General features: G+C 35.8%; 1 protein-coding gene across 2 annotated transcripts in view; it reads right to left on the reverse strand.

Moving 5' to 3' along the window:
- Positions 1-24,046, reverse strand: part of CUL3 (cullin 3) — a 104,981-nt gene that overhangs the window by 18,863 nt on the left and 62,072 nt on the right. For both annotated transcript variants that reach the window (XM_052658593.1, XM_052658600.1), the window contains 7 exons: positions 12,549-12,709; positions 11,773-11,887; positions 8,496-8,724; positions 4,494-4,639; positions 3,577-3,753; positions 2,028-2,198; positions 1,312-1,419 (listed from right to left, as the gene is read on the reverse strand). In XM_052658593.1, the coding sequence (XP_052514553.1) occupies positions 1,312-1,419; positions 2,028-2,198; positions 3,577-3,753; positions 4,494-4,639; positions 8,496-8,724; positions 11,773-11,887; positions 12,549-12,709 (1,107 nt within the window). The remainder of the gene's footprint in view (positions 1-1,311; positions 1,420-2,027; positions 2,199-3,576; positions 3,754-4,493; positions 4,640-8,495; positions 8,725-11,772; positions 11,888-12,548; positions 12,710-24,046) is intronic.

Raw genomic sequence — 24,046 nt, forward strand, 5'->3', positions numbered from 1 at the left:
AATCCCAATGCAAAAGAATCAGTTCAGTTCAGTCCAGTTGCTCAGTAGTGTCAGACTCTTTGCGACCTCATGGACTGCAGCACGCCAGGCCTTCCTGTCCATCACCAACTGCTGGAGTCCACCCAAACCCATGTCCACTGAGTCGATGATGCCATCCAACCATCTCATCCTGTCATCCCCTTCTCCTCCTGCCCTCAATCTTTCCCAGCATCAGGATCTTTTCAAATGAGTCAGCTCTTTGCATCAGATGGCCAAAGTACTGGAGTTTCAGCTTCAACATCAGTCCTTCCAATGAATACCCAGGACTGATCTCCACAGAATGGTCAACAGTAAACAAAGATGGTAATTTTTCAATCAAAAGGCCTTCAACTATCACAGAAAAGGTACTTGGACACTTATAAAAAAAAAAACCTTAAGGTGAATGCAAAGTTGAAAAAGTTTAACAAAAAAGAAAAGAGAAAATCCTAAAGTTCATTATACCCCACTGAAATCTTTTCAAAAACTTCACTGGACTCAAAAGTCTTACTGTAAGTTGCAGCTCACTGCCTTCTGGCAATCACAATACAAAAGCACACTTACAACACACCAGCATCAGCGTTGCTCTACTCAGGTCACCCTTTACCAACCCTGAGGATGTCAGGCCCATTTATCCCGATCTTTCACATGAATAAGAATAACAAGGTACAAAAAGCTCAGGTAACAACTGTAAGACAGTACCATCCTAGGGTAAAGAAAAAGTATTAAAGCTCAGTAAGCTTGCCTAGGGAGCTTCCCCGGAGGCTCAGCAGTAAAGAATCTGCCTGCCAATGCAGGAGATGCAGGTTCAATTGCTGGGTCAGGAAGATCCCCGGGAGAAGGAAATAGCAACCCACCCCAGTATTCTTGCCTGAGAAAATCCCATGGACAGAGGAGCCTGGCTGGCTAGAGTCCACAGGGTCACAAAGAGTTAGACACGACTGAGCGACTAAGCAACAAGAAGTTTGCCTAAGCCTGGTATTCTTTCCATAATCTATAATGGTTATAACAGCCAAGTAACTCTATTTATTAAATATTCAGTGCATTCCTTCAAGTAGGGAGGATAAACTAAGTTGTTTAAGAATGAGAATATATTTTAAGATTAGAAAAGTTAGGAAAACAGTTATATGGGGGAAATAATTTTTAAAGCCCTCACAGACAATACATATGTTGTCTCTAATGACATTTAAAGAAATGACACCAGCAATTCAGTTATCTAAATGGATGAAAATGCCTATTACAAAACACTGTATATAAAAAACATTTACATAAGTAGAAATTAATGAAGAGTCTCACCCCAGTGGCCTGTAGATGTTGCCTGAACTCATCCATAGTTGTGTTTGAGATGCTCATATCCCTAAACATTCCTTCCAGTTTTGATGTGAATTGACATCCACATTCAGTCTGTAGAAGAAAAACACAAATATACACAAACAAATGATGGATTTTGTTATGAGGAAACATACAAACTCTTCCATGTTACTGCCATCCTTTCTAAATCTTTCTAATAGTTGTTTTATGCCTGTAGGCACCAACTTTAGTGGGATTAATAACCTATGAATTTTATTTTAAAATGCAAATTTCCAGACTCTCTCTGGGATTTCCATAAAGCCAACTGAAGGTGGGGCCCAGAACTCTCTGTTTTTAACAAGAAACACCCATATTAGGTGATATGGGTACAGGTGGCCTATGGATCACACTCTGTGAGTCTGTCATACTCCATTTACTGCTTTCCTTGTACTCATCCTCCCTCAGATTGCCACAAACGTATCTGCTTCACCAAGAGAAATTTCAGTACACTGTGAACATCCCAGAACTTGAACAAATCTCAATACAACTTTCTCTTAAAAAAAATGAAAGAAAGAAACCCCAAGTCCCTCAAAATCTAGCTTTGTTCATGTACAAAAACAAATATTTTAAATCAATTATTTCCCAATTATTTGTTTGTTGGTGCTCAATTATGTGATAAACATTAGCTAAGGGCACTCCGTTCCATCTTAAATACACCTTACCTTTAACTTAGAAATCATATTTTTTTCAGAGTCATCAGAAACACTTTTATTTGTAAGAAGTCTCCTTGCCAAGTGTTGCTTATAATAACGTTCAAATACATCTTTTTCTTGCATAAACCTAAAAAGGACCATTGCCTTATCCAATATTGTTTCTACTTCTTGTTCTGTTAGCTGCAAATCAATCAGAAGACAATTTAACAATTACACAGCTTTAATTCTACAAAAACAGCATCACAGTTCAGTTTTAAAACATTAATAACAAACATAAATATCTGGTTGACCAAGGTCAGAAAGGAGATCTAATGTGAGAAAATATGGCCCACTTCCTACAGCTCGCTCTTACATTCTGAACTAGTGCAACGTGAATCAGAAGTTGGAATGGCGCTCCACTCCCCAGTGGGCTAACTCTGAAAGGGAGAGGCTGATACATGGCTGGATTAAAGGACAACTGAGAATAGCTGAAATGAAATTTTAATCACATAAGAGAATTTTACAGTGCCCTTGCATTGTAAAACATATTGGACAAAATTTGTATGAGCTCATTCAAAACTGAAATTGTTCAAAGAGAAGCATAACAATATGTTATATTTCCCAAAGCAAAAAGGTCTCTTGCCCCTACTCTTTTAAACAAGGGCAAGATGATACTGTGGCAGGTTGTATTCAGTTTATATTAAAAATTACGGAAGACTACTTAGATGTGTCTTTTCTATTCGGTATCCTTGGTAATCTTCCTCTGCTATTACTACCTACTTGCTGCTTTACCCTTATGTCTCACAAATCCCAAGATGAAGTCAGCAAGACCAATTTACACATAATTCCAATCTGTTTATTTTGATTTTCTGTGCTATAGTGCACTTCCAAGATCCCACATATATTATAAACACTTGAAACTGAGCTTCCATATATGCTATCAAACTATTTTCTGATACTTATTCTAGACTAGGCCTTCAAATTCTTGACACTCAAGTACTATTGGATAGATAACCTCCAGAACCAGGTAAGAGTAAGCAATATTCTATGTGCAATGCATAGCTGTCTTCTAGTTTATTATCTCTTGTAACATACATAACCCTTACAATCTAAAGTTTATGGCTGTGTGGTTGTTTCTGATGCCAATGACACATTACATGAAATGTCAAAGTACTTTTGACCACTTCAAGCACTTAAAACAATCCTTCCAAATATCACAGTGCACATTTAAGCATAGCAAAAGTGAAAAGTCAAAGCGTCAGTCACTTAGTCCTGTCCAACTCTTTGTGACACCATGGACTGTAGCCTGCCAGGTTCCTTTGTCCATGGAATTCTCCATACAAGAAATCTGGAGTAGGTTGCCATTCCCTTCTCCAGAGGATCTTCCCAACCCAGGAATCGAACCTGGGTATTCCACAATGGAGGTAGATTGTTTACTTTCTGAGCCATCAAGGAAGCCCAAGCATAGCAAAAGACTGTTTAATTTTACATATACAAAATTGTCTAATCTTATATTTTATTTCCTAATGTTACATCTACAAATAAAACTTAATGTACTTTCAAATGCTTTAACACTTACCCCTTTGACTCCCTTTTTCAGCTTATCATCAATAAATAATGAGAGGTATTCAGGGGACCTGGAGTTGAGGTTGAGAAAATACTCAAAGTCACCCGCAATAGTCTGTTTAAAGAGCCTGTCGTTATTGAACGATTCCTGGAGGAAGCGATCAAACCTACTCTTCAGATCCAACAAGCCCTTCCAAATAAAAAAAGAAAAAAGAAACTTAGGATACATGTTAATTTTTCTATAAACAATACATGTGTAACTACACATTTATTTTTGACTTTGCTAGTAATAAATGTGTGCATTCAGTGTTAAACTTACAGATTCTACGTTGTTATTTTCAAGCCTATATCTAAGCCTGTATTAAAAACATCAGTGGTGAGAGAAGTATTCTAGCTTCCATTTATGTATTACTCTACTGAAGGTGAAACAAAGATCCTTTTCACCGTTTCTCCCTACCTTCCTCTATCTTGACTGAATGGGTGTGCCTGAGAAAATCAGCTTTAAAAATACACACAGAGAAAGCTGACTGCTGATACTAAAACATGAAAAATTTGAGAGCATAATATATTCGTAGTACTGTTTGAAAGCAAAATATCTTGAAACAAAAAGTCACTAAAACATTATTTTTTCTAACACATGAGGGTATATAAACACTAAGGCATACAAAGAAGAACGAACTTTCATTCTTGACACTATTTAAATAAGGTCTTCATCAGATAAGCTAATACATAAAAAGAAGTGGCTGAGTTTGGCTCCCTGATATAAACATACGTGCTTTCCAAAATTCCTGAAATATTTACGATATTACACATATTAACCTACCACTGGAACAATTCAGTCAAAATACATACTACATCACTTTGTAAAAGTGATCTTTTTAGCATGACAAAATTACTTTATGATAAAGAGAATCTTCGGTATTTACTTACCTGGATATAGTCTACCGGATTCTTTCCTTCTCCTTCCTCAGAAACAAGGGCTTTACCTTGTTCCCTCAAATAGGAACTCATACACTCACACATCGTTTTCAAACCATTTGGCACACGACTAAATAACTTGTACATGCAAGCAAGGTCTGCAAATCAGAACGAACACACAAATTGGCCACATTAAAGATTAAGAAAAAAAAAACCCTGAATATCTGCTCATGCTGATTTGTGATATTTAAAGAAGCTCCATTATGATAATTTGATGACCACATAAAAAAAACTACTCAAAACCAAAACTCCAGCAAAATAGGGGTGGGATGGGGGAAGCTAGTTAATGGTTGTTATTGCAACTTACAAAATATATCATACAGATGAGATACTAAGCATCAATAAATGGTTGCAGCAAGTTTTGGTTTGCATGGAAGAGATGCCAAATAGCATAAGAAACAAAGTCACAAAAAAGGAAAACTGAACTTTTGGGTCCCTATGTAATATAATTCTAATTTAGAAACTAGTAATACAACAAAACAACTATCAAAAGAATAACTTTAAATTTGGTATGTCCAATTAAAAAAAGAAATGTGGTTTAACTGACAGTTAATGTAATAAAGTAGAACTTTAAAAACCAAGAAGTCTTACAGATATTTTGAAGCATGTCTATCTCAAAAGTTCAATGCCAATAGTGGCAAGAAATAAATTTCATTACACACCATGGTAAAATTCATGTGAAACTTACAGTATAAACTCCTATGTTTTAGTATTTTCCTTGGAGCAATCCCTAATATTTTTCAGGAGATGATCTAAGCCAATATCTGTATTTGAAAAACTGGCTTATCTCACTACATTGTTTTTATTTAGAATGAAAACTCTAAACTGCCTTTTACAGAAATAAAAGGTGGAGTTAAGATACTGCTTTCCCATATGTCTACTGTATCTCTGAAATAAGAACTTACTGGAAGAGTACAATGTCAAAACTTTACAATAATATAAAAAAAGGTTTTATAACTGAGAACTTTTAAAAATGGAGTTAGAACAGCACTTTCTAGATCAGGGGCTGTTTTCTGTAAAGCATCAGACAGTAAATGTTTTAAACCATGGATCATATATGGTTTTTGTTCCAACTACTCAATGTTGCCACTGTAGCCAGAAAGAAGCCATGGCTAATACACAAACGAATGGTCATGACTGTACTCCAATGAAACTTGATTTATAGACACTGAGATCTAAAACTTATATAATTTTCATGTGTAACGAAATATTACTCTTTTGACTTTCTTTCCCGCCTAACTGGTAGTGGGCCAGATCTGAGACAGGCTATAATTTGCCCACCTTGTCTGTATTTATAAGAGCAATTTAGATCCTAAAAATACATGGATGCAACTTTTATAAAAAGGGCTTCAAAATTTGTTTCAATGACTTTCAAAAGCCAAGTTTTTGGACAAAGTATTCTCATCAACAATATATATCCAAAATAATCTACACAGAGCAAATCTTATAGTTTCTCACATTTGGTATAAATTATAACCAAGTTGCCCATGTTATAAATATTACAAGTGCAACAGAAATTTATGGATATGTACTATAGTAAGCTTTTATTATCAAATACCTCTAACAAAATAGTTTCCAATTTTGTCTTCTTTGTTCCTATGCTGTTATAGTTTTGTTTATATGTTGTATATTTAACTGTATATAAACTAATAAAATTTCTTATATGTAATCCACTGTAAATAAATGGATGGCATACTGGAGAAAGTGAAAGAGAAGAAAAATTATGTGGCAAGCAATTAAATATTATTTACACTGAAACAATAAAATGATACTATCTGAACTTAATTTCATAGCACCATATGCATTTCATTATCAATCCAACTAATCCTCCACTCATGGTGGGGAAAAAAACTTTCACTTTCTGATCTATAAGACATTTGGCTTCATAATGGTGAAGTTGCATCTCTGACATATTCTTGGCATACTGTTCAAGAGCAGGTCCTAGCATAGTGAAGACATTTTGCAATTAGGTTTCTAGTGGAAAGCCAGGAAAACTGAAGACATGATTTTTAAATTTAATTTAGCATCACAGAAAGCTGCTTACTTGCTGAGAACATTAAGCACTAAATAGAAACTATGGTAAGTGGCTATTCTGATACTCTATCATTTAGGTGCTTATTAAGCAGTTGCCACGTGTTAGATATACTTATAGCCTTTAACACAAGTCTCCATGCAGGCTACAGATACTATAGTTCAGGTGTGCTCAATAATCTCTCCATCAAACATTTCCTAGCCTCTTAATCTTCAAACCCATTTAATCTCCCCACTCTTAGCCACCCCCACCAAACATGAATATGAAGAAAGCATTAACTCAGTAACTAAACAATATATTAGAAAATTGATTCTCATCCTGTTTAAGTAAGGAAAATTGCTTTTCATAAAGTCCTAATCTGCCAGAGATCATTAAGATTGGCGTCATCAAACTATAGCCCATGGAACAAGTACAGGCCACTGCTTGTTACTATACAGTTCACAAAATAAGAATGCTTTTCACATTTTAAACGGTTAAAAATAAAAATCAAAGTTTTATAGGAATACAAGTTCATTCATTTATGTTACTGTCTATGCCTACTTTCTATTATAGCAGAGATGGGTAGTTTACTGAATGGTCCACACCCCTAAAATATTTCTTTTAGAAAAAAAATTTTGCCAATCCCTGACTTTGACAATGGGCATCCAGGAGTAGCTTATTTTGGAAAATATCCTTTAAAATGACTTTTGTTTTGCGTTTACAGAAAAGCTTTATCGGAGGGTGTTTTAAAAAGTAACTTCTCTGCTTAATAAAGACAACAAATTTACATACAACTTTTCTGGAACTTAAAACGTATATAGAAACATAATCATCTAAAAATACAAGGCAAAGATTCCACTAGAGGAAGAATGGAACAACCTCTCTTCCCACCATCTTTCTTTTCCCTTCTCTTTTAAATTATTAACTTAAAAAACTGTTTCACTCTCTATCTAGGGAGTCAAGGTAGGGTCATAAGTCATAGACAGTATGTATTTCTTTTATAAGTATGTGGCTAAAATGTCGCTAAGACTTCACCCAGCACCAGATTTACTTTTTAACACCATGTGCTCTGTGTGCTCGTCTGCTCAGTCGTGCCTGACTCTTTCCAACCCCACAGACAGTCCACCAGGATCCTCTGTCCATGGGATCTTCCCTGACGCCGGGACTGAATCCACATCTCTTGCGTCCCCTGCACTGGCAGGCAGATTCTTTACCATTAGCACTACCTAGGAAGCCCTTTTAATACTGTATCAGTGACTTAGCAAGTCATAGTTTTAATGCAAAGCTTCAGAAATTAAGAATGAGGACATGACTGTTTTTCATAATTTGTCCCAGGGTATTCATCAAAAAGTATCACTTTAGAAAAATAAGGTAAATAGTCAAAAAGAGAGTAAATGTTAGTTATCTCCAAAATGTTTACTTGTAAACAATACTCCTTTCTCCTTTTTCAGTCTATAACTTGAGTTCCTCTAAACACGTCGACATGCAAGACACGTAAATTTTTGCATTTTGGTTCCCTTATCACAACCAACTCCCCGAAGGAATGCATACAAAAATTTAAGACTGGAACTTCAGACTGTGGAGAGTGTGGATGAAAAAAAGAGTCTAAATGCTCTGGCATATAAAAATAAAGTAAGGAGCAGGTCAGGAGCTCACCGGCCTCATGAACATTATCAGGCTTATCTTCTGGGTTAAGAAAAACACAAAGTGAGGAGACTGAAGAGAGAAAAAAGCAGCTATTCAATTCACTAGCAACATCTAGAAACCTTATTAAGTGTACAGCTTTACTGTAAAATTCTATCAAAGTACCAACAGTGATAAAGTAATCAAACATAATGACTTCTTAAAAACTGATATTCATAATCTTCAATAGAAAAAAAAAAAAAACCGAGAACCTGGCAGACCTACAAGAATTTAATTGTTTTTCAATTGCTAACACTTACCTTCTGTCTTGCCATTTTTCAACATATGTACTAGGCCCGAATTCTCCATTTCTACTATAGTTTTCATGTGCTTGGAAATGAGTTCCCTCTCAACCACCTTTACAATCGGCTCTTCGGTTGATTTGTCAAGGCAGTGCATCACTCGTTCTATTTCTTCATTAATTCTAGCCTCTACTTTCTTTATATATACTGAAGCACTGTTTTCTGCTAGAAATTTCTGGCTTTCCATCTGCAAACAAAAAGCATGATTTTTTTTCTTTTTTAAACAAACAGCAAAATGCGCTTCTGCTTTCAACTGGGTTTCTACAGTGTTTCTCATAAACCAAACTAAATATCCAAAGCACCATTAACATTTTACATACTGTCTATATACTCCTATCATAAGCATGATATCCTTTAAAGCATTACATACAACTAAATTAATACATTATCCTTAAGTAGCATTTTTCAAACTTTGCCAGTGTATTCTGAATAGCAGAAAAAGCAAGCACATGCCAGTAAAAGTTGAAACTACAGAATGAAGCATCTGACCCCAAGTGAGAGCGAAAAATTCTTCTTTGTTTTAATGTAAAATTATGCCTAAAAAGATTCATCCTATTTATCACACAGTTTTGCTGGCATACTGGAAGTTACTAAAGTCCTCCTGCCACCCTATTCCCACTCTCAAAGGAATATATATAAAGTCTGAGAAAGAGCTTTTCAATAACTATTAATCTTCTCTGCTAATACCAGTCTTACAGAGAAATCTCAGTAAGTTTTAAATGCTGACCCTACTAACTTTAACCTCATAGTAAAATTAACAGATATATCTAAGAATTACATAATATTAGACATGTTAATATAAATGATATACAAATTTAATAGTATTTTCCATTCTCTTAATAAAAAGTAGTTTGAAATAATTAAAGTTTTTAAGAATACACATTATCACACCAAACAAAAATCATGGTGAGACAACCACTTCACTATTACATTAATACATATATCACTGTAATGTATTTTGGAAACTCAGAGGTTAAAGCATCTGCCTCTAATACAGAAGACCTGGGTTCAATCCCTGGGTTGGGAAGATCCCCTGGAGAAGGAAATGGCAACCCACTCCAGTATTCTTGCCTGGAGAATCCCATGGACGGAGGAGCCTGGTGGGCTACAGTCCATGGGGTCGCAAAGAGTCAGACACGACTGAGCGACTTAACAATTTTCTACTTTATTTCTACACTGTAATGAAAGAAATTAAAACAAATGCAAATGTAAAAACACTGTCAAAAATATCCAGAACTAGTTGTTGCATTATTAGAAAATAAAGACTGTTTCCTACATCACAAAATTAGTATTTCATAAAGCATGGTTCAGGCTCACCAGTACAGGCCATAAAAATCTTCCTGATAGGTTACAAACTGATTTTTAAAAACCGTGGCGGGGGTGGTGGTAGGGTGATGTGGGCAGCAGTGTGCAAGTATGTTTTTTTGTTTATTGGTAAGTGACAGCAAAATTTCAGGAGTCCCACATTTACATACATCCAATGGCTCTTAATGCTGGGAGGGGATTGGGGGCAGGAGGAGAAGAGGACGACAAAGGATGAGATGGCTGGATGGCATCACTGACTTGATGGACGTGAGTCTGGGTGAACTCCGGGAGATAGTGATGAATAAGGAGGCCTAGCGTGCTGTGATTTATGCGGTCGCAGAGTTGGACACGACTGAGCCACTGAACTGAACTGAATGGCTCTTAAAAATGACCTACTGTAGAGTAACTGTTAACTTTCTGCTTATTTTTAAAAAGCTTATTACTGAAATTGAACAGTAAAGTTTTAACTGAGTCTACTTCAGCAGTACTACAAAGCTCCTACTACAAACTGCTCAGATGGTTGAGGCTTTCAGGAAGAATACCCAATCACCATGACTCTGTAAAGACTGTCTCGTGTGTCACGGTACTCAGCCATTGTTATTTCATTACAAATCAGTACCAGTTTATCCTTACTTTTGGCCATTCAGTTGGTTTGGGGTTGTAGATACAGCTGCATATTTGTATCTTATAATTTCCTCAATAGATTTAAGACAAATATATGCACTATGGGATAATACCTATTATCTAATCTATATTTACTAGTAAATTACCAAAAGCCTGAATAATGAGACTTCATCGGTGATGTACTGCCTGTGAATTTATGGCAAATTACAGTAACGTATAAATATTATAAAACGTAAGGTTATTCCTTAGTTTATAAACATAAAATTTGTTAAAGATTTTTTTTTTTGATGGGGACCATTTTTAAAGGTTTAATTAAATTCATTAACAACACTGTTTCTGTTTTATGTTTTGTTTTTTGGCAGAGAGGCACGTGGGATATCAGCTGCCTGACCAGTGACTGAACCCACATCCCTGCACTGGAAGGCAAAGTCCTAATCACTGGACCATTAGGGAAATGCATATGCATATAATTTTTAAAAATCATAAAACAACAAAATCCTATAAAGCAATTATCCTTCAATTAAAAAATAAAATTTTTAAAAATTATATGTCTAAGTCCAACCTCTTCAATTTATTTTCAATAAACTCGTTCACTGGAATATGGGCATGTAGGGTTGGTGTGCTGAAGGGTATAAAATTTGCACTCATTTCCCCAATGGGCCTCAGGACAATAAAGGTCAAAATGTTTAAATTAGCAACTATATATGGTAATCTTAAGAACATCTTCGGTTCAGTTCAGTTGCTCAGTCATGTCCGACTCTTTGCAACCCCATGAATCGCAGCACGCCAGGCCTCCCCGTCCATCACCAACTCCCGGAGTTCACTCAGACTCACGTCCATCGAGTCAGTGATGCCATCCAGCCATCTCATCCTCTGTCGTCCCCTTCTCCTCCTGCCCCCAATCCCTCCCAGCATCAGAGTCTTTTCCAATGAGTCAACTCTTCGCATGAGGTGGCCAAAGTACTTGAGTTTCAGTTTTAGCATCATTCCTTCCAAAGAAATCCCAGGGTTGATCTCCTTCAGAATGGACTGGTTGGATCTCCTTGCAGTCCAAGGGACTCTCAAGAGTCTTCTCCAACACCACAGTTCAAAAGCATCAATTCTTCGGCGCTCAGCCTTCTTCACAGTCCAACTCTCACATCCATACATGACCACAGGAAAAACCATAGCCTTGACTAGATGGACCTTAGTCAGCAAAGTAATGTCTCTGCTTTTGAATACACTATCTAGGTTGGTCATAACTTTTCAGTATGTATTTATATCTCAAAAAAAATAAATATATAAGTTATATCTTATAACTGATTACCTGAAAAAACTCTGCAGACATTTCCAAAAAAGGAGCCTCAAAATCTTCTTCATAGACTGATCGTCCTTCGAGACCTAGTATCATTAACATCTGGCAAGCATTTCTTATAGCGCCTCTGTCAAAAGAAGTTAAACCACTTGATAGTAAAAACACATTCAAGATTCACGTGAAACATGCAACAGAAGTAGCCAGAAAGACTTTCAGAACAACTTTAACAAAAGTGCTCAATCTCCCATAAGCAACCGATTTATAACATAAGGATTTCGAACAATTTTAATTGGAAAGCACACTGTATAGTTATTTATCTCAAGTTGTTCTCATGCTGTTGTAACTTAGAATATGACTTAACAAAAGGGGTACAAGTTCTCGGTCATTTTAGACCATGTTCGACATTTTTTTCTTCACATATATTAAAAATAAATGCTAACCAAAAGCCCCTTCAAAAAAAGACAAAGAGACAAACGTGGTATCAAACAGAAGAAAGAAAAACAACAAAATGTCAGCGTTAAAAAATACACAAAAAAATAAAAAAGACGATTAATGGTTGATTTGCTTCTTAAAGATATATTCAACAAAAGCTTAGGATGGTTTCTTCTAAAAACAAATGTGTGCTTTTCAGTTAAAATCTAGCTAACTTTGCTAACTGTGATATAAGGTTTTTGAGTATTTTTATATAACATGCTGCTGCTTGACAAACTTAAAATTAAGACAGTGAATCAATTCTCAAGATATAACCACTAGAAACTGAAACCCAAAGAGTAGAAAGACTGTCATACCGGTCTACGACTTCTCCTTTCCGCTCCCTGGCAATCATATCCAATAGCGTTTGCCGGAGATGATCCCTAATACACCCATAGCGTACAACTTGATCTCGGAAAATAATTAATCCCAAATTGTAGACATTCTCCACATTATTTTGTTGTACATATACACGGTCCTGCAATTAAAAGAAAATCATAATATAAACATTAGTACAACTCTTGCGTACATAAAAATAATCATTTTGCGTTACAAAAACAAAGGAAATAAAATTTCAAAAGTGGTCAATTTTCAGGTGAGAAACACTTCAGGCAGCATGGAATTTTCTAGTACCTCCCAAGTTACATCAAAGTTATTCATAGTTAAGTATTTACTATTTTACAATGGCTACTGAAGCAATGGCGTTAGGTGAAGATCACCCATATACCGTAAGTAAAACGGAGGGAAAAAAGCACTCCACCCAGGGAGAGAGACAAGTCAGCAGAAAGGAGAGAGGAGAAAGGTAGACAGCAGGCAGGCAGGTCTTCCCTTTTCCCCAAAGCCATACCCTGCGTGAACATGGTTCTTATTTTCCTAAATACTGTACCTGAAGGTGATACTCTTTAAATAAAATCAAGAGCTAAATGAAATAGAGATACATGTGACTTAAGTTGGCTGCTTATTGGTAAATGTTAAAAGTTCCTAAATGCTTACAACAGAGCAGCATTCAGTATTACGTAATTCAAACACCTCTGGCTAATGCCAATTCGGATTATTTACTAGTAGGCAGTCATCTTATCTTAAAGTTCATACCAGCATGCTTACCAGTGTTTCACTTAATATAGCACAGATAATCCAAAATTATTGGTCACAGAAGTCTCGTTTTGTGAAATACTTAGAAATCTGTATTTACACCAAGATACACTGAAATAAAACTACTCTTTTTCATTCACAAAAGGATTAGTAACAGAATTCCATTCTGTTCTTAACCAGGATCTCTCTGGGCTTTGGTGGGTCTGCAAACTTCTGAAAATTTTAATAATTATTTTGTGTTTGTTCATATTAATACATAAGTATTTTGGAAAGAGTCCATAGCTTTCACCAGATTCTTAAAGGAATTTGTAATCCCCAGACAAGATCCACTAAACTCTATCTCTGAACTTTCAAAGAAACACTGTACTAAAAGCAATACCAAATAAAGTACAAGGTAAGTAAACATGAACAGAAGTTCTATCATATAGGCATTAAATGGTACTCATCTTTTTTTCCCCAATGGCAGGAATTTCTATTTTTTTAATGCAAAAATACAAATACACAAAATGCAAACATATAAAAATATTATAGTTGTACATAAAATATACATGTACTCATGACCTTTCTAACCAATTTTTCATGAGTAGTATAGCCTCTCTTCACAAACACTATTCCTCCAACTTTCATTCATCTCAAACAATGGTCCATTCGTAATTGCTACAAGGAAAGCTGCTCTTCTGTTAATCTTTGGTGCTCACTTTCTACATTTTATACCACATTTTTCAAACTGTGGTAGCAACTTCAGTTAAGTTCAAAATTTTCACCAGTGACTTCAATAAATTCCAGAATTTCACACTTCTTTCCTCGAGATCTTAAATTCTAAGTTGCACCCTGTGCACATCCCTTTTTTAACGGACTCACCTGTCCTGAAGCTTACTCATGATCTCCAGGTCCAACTCTCCCCCACCCTCCAGTATCATCCTGATTCTAGCTTACTTTTCAGCATAAAACAAAACGTATTCAATGAAAACTGACAAAAACCTAGTAATTCATAAAGCAATGAGAATTATCTTTATTATAAAAAGTCACTCCAATTAAAGCATAAATGATTTATAAATGTGGTTTTTTTTCAATTGTGAACATAAATTTCTATGGTACAGAATCTGGACCATATACAGAATCACTCTTACCCAATGCCATCAAAACCAGTAACTGATTAATTAAAGTGGTAAAACAGGAAAACCATTACCACATATACACACACACAACACACCTGCACCTTAAACATTTTATTTTAAAACATGTGCACGTTCACTAAGATACTTTTTATTTCAACACGCGTCCTGGCATTCCAGGTCAATGCTGTCTTTCTCAAATATACTCATTCAATATAAATTGTCTAGCATTTCCACTTTCAGTTTTATTAAGGTGGATCATGACCAGAGACAACTGTGAAACAATCTAACTGTAAAAGGCCTTCTAAATTTTTATTTCCCACCCTAGACCTTTAAAGTACCAAATAACCCAATACTTAGCGATTTGCCTTTGTCAAGTCTTTCCAAAACATTCAATCTAGTCTGCCAAATGACAAACTGTATTGTTTTACACACTATCCTATTGACTGACACAATATAAAATTATGTAGAAACAGGAAGTACAATTAGCATAAGTAAGTTTGAAAACAAACACAACTGGCTCTCAGTAAGGAAAGCGTGACTGAAAAGAACAAGACAGAGAAGATACACTGAAAAGTAGTGGGACAGCACTGACAGAACATCTATCAATCAGGCTTTTCACAGCTAGAGCAGAGAGTACCGTCAATTCTAACAGGTACTGTTAAGCTTCAATATATTACATGCCTCTGTGACCAGCAGCACATCTTGTAGGAGACATATAACATACATATACATAATACATATTAGCAAATTTAACATATGCCTTCTAAAATACCTCTTTCTTAAACCAAATGTTTCTAATTTAGGCTAAGAGAAATGTCAAAGAACTATATCGGATTTTACTGGTTTTGGTGAAAGGCAATTACCTTTAAGAATTTCAGAACAGAAGACACACCAATGTAACCTTCAGAATAAATTAAAAGTGTTAAAAGTGAAAAATTTTGGCTTTATTGTAGTTAATTTATATGCCATAAAAAATTCACTCATTGTGAGAGTATGGTTCAATAATTCACAGTACATTTCTATACTGTGTAATCACTGCAATAACCCAGTTATAGAATATATTTCCATCACTCAAAAAATCCCTCCAGCCCTTCTGGCATTAATCATCACTATCAGCACCTCTGCTTTTTCTATAGTTTCCTTTCCTGGACATTTCACAGAAGTGGAATCATATAATATGTTATCTTTTTGAGTCTGATTTTTAACTAAGCATAAGATTGCTAAGGTTCATTAATGTACCACATATTAGTATTTCATTCCTGTTCCGTGCTGAACAGTTTTCCACTGCATGGATATACAACATTTAGTTTACCCATTTATCAGCTAATGGATATCTGGGGCTGTTTCAGTTTACCAGTTGTTTCCAGTCTACTACAGGTAATGTTGCCATGCACACTTGGGTACAATCTTCTTGTAGGATGTATGCCTTCATTTTTATTTTTTTAATAGATTTCTATGAGCAGAAGTATTGGCCACATGGAAATAGCCAAATTGCTTTCTAAAGTGGACATATCAGTTACAGAATTCTTCTTAAGATGTCTGGCCCTACCATTAATGGCTGGTATGATTCTGAGTAAGTCATTTATCCATTCTGGTCCTGGGTAACATAAAGGGCTGGTAAAAATACGCCCTAAAACTCTGATTTCCTTTGAAGCTTAACTCTCTGATCAAGACTTAGCATATACTAGGGATCGAGACATGTATCACTATTACTCCTTTCCTTTCTGTTATCAGGCTCCTCTGGCCTGGGTTTTTCCCCTCTCAATCCTAAACACAGTGATGCTATCATTCTATAACCAAATGGCCTATAGAACCTGCTATCTTGAGTCTTCTGGCAAAAAGACAGAAAGGGAGCCTGGTGCAGCTGATAAGCTCTTCAGGTATGTTGCATAGAGACAAACAACACTTCAGAGTAAAAGAAGCCAGGTATAATGGGAACACATGGCTGGGGTATTCAAGGAAATCACACAAAATTTACATCCATGGAAAATGACTGAGGACAAAGGAAATACTGATGCTAAACCCTGTCTCAATGTGAGGCTGTCAAGGTGTATATAATGATCATAATTAAATGACATAATATTAAGAAAACCTGTTAACCCTGATTTTGACTATGGATACCAGAGAACTAACAAATAGAGAAAGAAAACCTGCAACTTGTGTGTGGCTACTTAAAATCAGTAATACCAAACGGTCATTTATATTGTTTGGTGCATGTGATTGATAGCCATCAAGCAAAATAAAAGCTACCCATGCACACATCTAGGTGTTTACATGTACACGAGCAATAATGCAGGATCACATTCACAATAAACTTGTGATCTGCACATGATAAATATGAAAATACTTGCTGAATGAACGTGCTAAATCTTTTTACTGTTTATTAAGCACTATCAGAAGGACTTCAGCCTGTGGGTACACAAGAGCATTTCGTAACAGATTCTAATAGGAATCTTTGTTAAGAAATAAATGGCTAACTTTATGTTAATACAGTATCTATTTAGCTATAATCATTTAAATCACTGCAGGACTTTTTATTTTGTATATGTGTCTATGTGATATTTAATTTGACCAAAATGTAATTTGTGTGAGTTCAACTTCAGTCAGTTATCTACTAGAGAGATAAGCAGAGGTAGAAAGTTGGTGGTTGCTTCTATTTGACTTTTTAAAGCCAAAATAAATGCCTTTTTAAGGCATTTTGAATTCGAAAATGTTCTGAAAAATCCATGTTTCATCACTACTGAGATAAAACTACATTTAAATCTCTCTGGTTCCCTCTCGGGAACTGCTATTCCTAGGCTAAGCAAACCTTTTCCCCTTAACTGTTGGCTTCACCGAGACACCTAATTCACCTCGATACCTAAATACCTAACTAATATATGAAAGGTCAAACTCAGAATGCAAAGTATTCTCAGATGGTCCAAGACACACTATCCAAAAAAAAAAAAAAAAATTTAGGAAAGCTAAATCTATGCAAAGTCAAGGAATGACTGTGTAAGTGGGCTAAACAGTTTCATGAGTAAGGGATAAATAAAAATAAAACAGTAACAAAAATTTGGTAATGAAGTTCAAAAAGTAACTCATACTACTTAATTTACCCAAAAGAAATGGTTTGGGAAATATTTTTAATCAACAGTCATCATGTCATGAAAAAGCCAAGGAAAGAACAAATTTAAGCTCTTTCAGTATCATTCTTATCTAGTCTCATTGAACAATGTTTTCTTGTAAGATTAAATGGGTACTCAGGGAGCAAATTCTAACCTTTGGGTAATATTCAAGTCTGAAAACTTAGTACTACAAATATATATACAACATTCCTTTGCCTCAATTATAAAATTTAGGGCAGATCTTCATCATTTTTTTGCTTCAAATTCCAGTAGTTCAGTACTTTCCATAACAACACTAAGGAACTAGGGGCAGTTATAGTTAATACTCATTTGTCTCCACTTCCCTGCTTGATCCCACTTATGACCAATGGCAGCTCTTTAGGCAAAGACCACTTTTTGAATCGAAGTGGATAGCTCTGAAAGTTGGTTTATCAAGTACATTGTCAAGATGGTTAATAAAACTTAATTCTTCTCTCACTTTCACTCATTTTTCTTTCTCACATCTCAAGGCAAGATGACCTATAACTGCTTTCATTTATTTTTTTTTAACAAGAGAATAGAAAAATAGGAATGTAAATCAGGTTAAAAATCTTTATAAATACTAAATATTTATCCTACTCATGAACTAGAGATAAATCCTGAAAAATTAAAATCATTTAAAAGAAAACACACACACGAAAATACCGCTGTAACAAGTTGCTACTGTAGGTTTGAACCTACTTTCCCAAATTTAATCACCAGGCAATCCTTTACCAACAAGTAATAAATTAAGTGTTCTCAAAAACAGAGTTCACCTTCTACCCACATGTTAAGATGGCTTAACACAATGAAGACAAAAATAGAAAATTTAAAAACAAAACAAAAACCCAGAAAAGCAACAAAAAGATTCTACAGCAGAGCTTACAGAAGGAGTAAAAAAGTCTAATCAGAGCAATGTCTGAAGAAGTGTCCCAATATTTTTACAGAACGCTAGTGTCTGACTACATTGCTGAAAAGGCATCCGTAAGATATGAAACAGTAAACTGCCCAGATTAACACTTCTGAATATAACAGAAATGTAACTGGTTAATTATGGATAAAGTGAATGAAAAAGCACAGAATACAGTGTCCAAAAACCTGGCTTGAAAACTTAGCTGCATAACTAAAGTTCAAAGTCATAGTTTCCACCAATATTAAAATGGACCCCAATCTCCCTCTTGGGAATGTGAAGGCCATTTAAGGCTGTGCAGCTCCAAGAAATTCTATTATTTAAAAAAGTCTTTTTACTGAATTTGTTACAGTATTATTACTTCTGTTTTATGTTTTGGTTTTTTGGCCATGAGGCTTGTAGGATCTTAGCCCCCTGAGAAGGGATGGAACCCACACGTCCTGCATTGGAAAATGAAGTCTTAACCACTGGAACGACCAGGGAAGTCCCCAAGAAATTCTACTTTAAAATAATTCCCATTCACCTCAAGAACTGTATCTTAGAATATGTGACAAAACAAACCCCTAGTCATGTTTCTCTAAAGCTATATAAATTGCACCAAATCACAAAATAAAAGCACTGTTTCCTATTGCAAAATTTCACCAATGTAATGGTGGGGAATAAAGCAACAACGCTAGAATACTGTCCCTATTAGAACCATAAGAATTTTAATAATGAGATTGTAAGATTTTTAGAAAAGAACACCTGTATCAGAGAAGCTATATACTTCAGTGTTTATAAGCACAGATTTATGAGCCAGACAGGCTGTCTTGATCCTATCTCTACCATTTACTACGTGTGACCTTAACATCTGTGTTTGTTTCTTCAATATAAAATAACACCTATCTCCCAAAAGCTATTATCACGTACTTTCACTTTTCGTATTGAAAGAATACCATTTATAAACCAAACTCCTTTGACAAGAAGCTACAATAATACCACCTCACAGCCATGAAGATAGTTACTATTAAAAAGAAATAATAATTCAAAAAGATACATGTACCCTAATGTTCACTGCAGCACTATTTACAACAGCCAGGACGTTGAAGCAACCTAGATGTCCATCGACAGATGATAAGATAAAGACGACGTGGTACGTATATACAAAAGAATATTATTCGGCCATAACCCGACTGAAATCGAGTGATCTGAAGGGATGTGGAAGAACCTAGCGGCTGTCATACAGAGTGAAGAAGTCAGAAAGAGAACAACAAATACTGTATATCAACACACACAGAAAAACGATGCTGATGAACCTATGTGCATGTAGAGCATGAACTTGCAGGCAGAGTAGGTAAAGGAGACGCTGGGATAACGACATATGTGCATTGCCACGTGTGAAACAGCCAGCCAGCAAGAAGCCATCACACAGCGCAGAGGTCAGCCCAGGGGAAACACACTATGTACACACAGAGCTGGCTCACACTGCTGTACAGCAGAAATTAACACACTATTGCAAAGCAATTATACTGCAACTTTAAAATAAAAGGGAAAGAAAGGGAAAAGAACAAGCACATAGTGAGAATATGGAGAAATTGGAATTCTTGAATACTGTTGCTGGGAATGTAAAATTGTTCAGCTGCTATGGAAAATAAGATGGTAGTTACAACGTGCTCACCACAGTTTAGCTTCACCATCTTGCCTTGCCCTCACCCCCCTTTCCCTCTGTTAACCATTCATCTGTTAAGGAAAAGAAACTCAGACTCAGATTACAACATGGATGAAACTCAAGTTGCAAAAGGACAAATATTCTATGATTCCACTTTTAAGAGGTAGCTAGAGGGGACTAATTTATAAGTCAGAAAGTACAGTGGTGGAGACCAGGGGACTGAGGAATAGGGTGGGGGGGGATGGGGAGTTACCGTTTAATGGGTATCAGATTTTAGTTTTGCAAGGTGAAATTCTAGAGATGAATGGAGGCAATGATAGCTGTGTAACAGTATGAATGTACTTAACATCACTGAATTTTAACTGTACACTTAAAAATTTTTTATGTTATATGTATTTTAAAATAAAACACACAAACAAACAAATACTGTTTAAAAGCATGAAAGAGCACCAAAAGCCATCTGGATTTGCGAGACCAATATTCTGGAAAAAAGGCAAGTATATTGAGAAGAGTCCTATGTTTGCCTTCACTCATTCCCTTGGGTCATCTGTTGTTCTCACAATACTTGGGAGGCCACACAGAAAGTCAGAGAAGCCAACGGCACCCCACTCCAGTACTCTTGCCTGGAAAATCCCATGGACGGAGGAGCCTGGTAGGCTGCAGTCCAAGGGGTCACTAAGAGTCAGACACGACTGAGCGATTTCACTTTCATGCACTGGAGAAGGAAATGGCAATCCGCTCCAGTGTTCTTGCCTGGAGAATCCCAGGGACGGTGGAGCCTGGTGGGCTGCCGTCTATGGGGTCGCACAGAGTCAGACACGACTGAAGCAACTTAGCAGCAGCAGCAGCAAGCAGAAAGTCACAGGTGGAATGGCTATCAAGTAGCTAAGGGTTCCGAGGCAAAAGTCTAAAGAAAAGAACCAAAGTTGTGCAAGCAAACTTCATTGAGACATTTACTGACACATCATCTAAGCATGGATGAGACACCAAACTCCGAACAGAAAGCAGCACGGGCAGACTAAAGAGCTGATCAGAGACTGTTGCAGACCTGCAGCGGGGACAAGTCAGTATCATCTCGAGGCACAATAATGTGGAGATCAAACCGTAAACAACTCAGGCTTTTGACTGAGACCCCAGAAAGGTTTTTTTCTGTGAGTAAAATACGGTCTGAAGAAAACAAAAAGGCAAACTAAAAATAGATCAACCTTAACAAAGCCTAAAAGCAAGTTCCATCTAGATTATGGTGATCTGCCCATACTGTGCCTGTCTGCCAGAAGAAAACTGCATTTCCTAAGAAGGAAGGTTATCATTACTCAGGGCCTCCACAAATTTTCATATACAATGTTGGAATAGTTAACAGGTCTGTCCCCAGCACAACAAAACAAACACCCCAGGATCCAATGTCTAAAAACTAGAAAAAGCCCCAGCAAGTCAAAGTACTCTATACTCAAACTATCCAGAAGTGTTTAAGAACAAACCAACGACAAACAAATAAATATAAGTAAACTGTAAGTCAAGGGTCTGTGTTGTAATCTCTAAATCCCTAAAACAATAATAAAAGCATATATAAATAATAGCTAATGGGGGAAGGGGGTATAGTAACAAAACATACTTGACTCACCTAAAAGAAAGAAAACTGAAAGAAAAAAAAATCAATAAAGAACAGATGAGACAAACAGAAAAAAGAAAACCACAGTAGGATGGCAAACATAACCCCAAATGTGTCGGTCATCACATTAAATGCAAAAGAACTACACGCTCCATTTTAAAAGCAAAGATAATCAGATGGGGTTAAAACGCATGTTACTATTGGGTACTTACAAGAGACACACCTTAAATATAAGCAGACAAAAAGGTGAAAAGCAAAGAGTGGGATGAAGTTTGCTAAGAAAACATTAATTATAAGAAAGCTCATATTAATATTAGACAAAGTAGTCTTTTAGCAGGAAGTATTACTGAAGATAAAGAAGAATATAATCCTAAATTTATATTCACTGTGTAACAAAACTTCAAATTATATAACCTAAAAGGAGAAATAAGACCCAAATCAAATCTGAAGATTTTAATATTTCTTGGTAGATGATAGAACAGGCAGACAAAAAAATTAGTAAAGATGTAAGATCTGAACTTGATTAGCAAATCTGACCAACTGATATATACACAACACTTTATCCAGCAACTGCAGATTGAAAAACTGAAATCAACTGAAATTAAAAACTTCTCTTCAACGACACCATTAGGAAAAAAGACATGTCTAGAATGAAAGACAATATCTCACAATACATTTATTATTTGATGAAGTATTTTTATCCAGAACATACCAAGAACTCTCACAAATTTTTTAAAAAATCAGAAAACCCACATTAAAAAAAAAGGGCAAGTGTGTAGTTTAATTTGTTATACGTAAGTGTTCATCATTCAGTCATATCTGACTCATTGTGATCCTATGGACTGTAGCCCGCCAGGATCCTCTGTCCATGGGATTCTCCAGGCAAGGTTACTGGAGTGGGTTACCATTTCCTTCCTCCTGTTATAAAGTACTTTTAAAAAAATTAAAAGAGGACTTCTGAATTAGTGGTTAGAATAACTGCTGTAACTACTACAGTATCTAATATTTTTGCTGAGTTTCTAACTATTCTAATAACAATGGTTTTAAATAACTTCTGATGACAATTAGGTATCTAAATCCTTAAAAAATCACTTCTTTAATGAGAATTTTACTATCAGATTCAAAATTAAAAAATGAGAAAAGGAACAGTGCTAAAATATCTAAATGTTTTCATAGCTTACACTTGGATCATTGATAAAAATCACTTTTCTTAAATTATAGGCTTGGGAAAACAGGATTATCTACCCAAATGTGATGTCCACATCATAAAACTGCCCAATGACAGAAGAAACTGGAAAAAGAAACCCAGTTGTTTAGAATAGTGTTTGACACATAATACACATTCACTGCATACCTGCTGAATTAATGACTTTATCCACATAAGCAACAAAGGTAAATGAATGTTAGCTAAACCCTGTGTAAATAAATTATCATAAACATGTAAGTGTGTGTATGAGTGCGTGTGGAGAAGTCTCCTTTATTGACAAAAGTTTCATCTTCCTTTCCTACACCAAGATATCTGTACTCTATGAGTGCACCTCCACAGGACCTACCCATGATGGATTAATACCAGCTTGCCTCCCTCCTTAAACTCAATGTCATGGACTGCTACATCATCACTGCACACACACAAAAATAGTTCACAGGGCGTAAGTAATCAAAAGTGTTTATGGTTCTATTAATTTGCTGAAAGGGGAACTTTTTAAATGGATGGCAAGGAAGGAAATCCTAACTATCAAGCCCAATATGCTTAACCTTTACAGTATTTATGATGTTGCCCTGGTTTTATTTTACATAAAGGCCCAGTACTTGGCTTCTGAACTAACCATAAAAAGATACCAAGGTATTATACTATCAGTCACAAATGCAAAAACTAGAGCACATATGGGGAACCTCTCTCGTACAGGCCCTTCTTGCAAAAGCAGTAAGTTAAAGAAAAAAAAAATTAAAAACTGTGAAGCTTAACAGCTCAAAAGCCACATCCTATTTCCTTCTAAGGTATCATTTTGAAAGCAGAGAAAGTACCGAGAAAACTTAAATGCTATTCTAGAATACCGCTGTTCTCAAACTTTTCTCAGTGCTCAATCTAGAATACAGTAAAGAAGAAGTATTTTTTGAATCTAAGAAGTACCAAAATCTACAAAAGAAAATGCAGACTCTCAAATTCTGTGATCTCCATGTTCTCATCCTATCTTCTGGTATCCAAGGACATACAAATCCTTGGTAGCTTTAGCAAACAGCTCATATTATCTCTCAACTTGGTTCCTCGATATCTATCACCTCTGATAACTGTAATTTTCATAATAACGACCA

The sequence above is a fragment of the Budorcas taxicolor genome, chromosome 2 (genome assembly GCF_023091745.1).
Source record: "Budorcas taxicolor isolate Tak-1 chromosome 2, Takin1.1, whole genome shotgun sequence".
NCBI lineage: Eukaryota > Metazoa > Chordata > Mammalia > Artiodactyla > Bovidae > Budorcas > Budorcas taxicolor.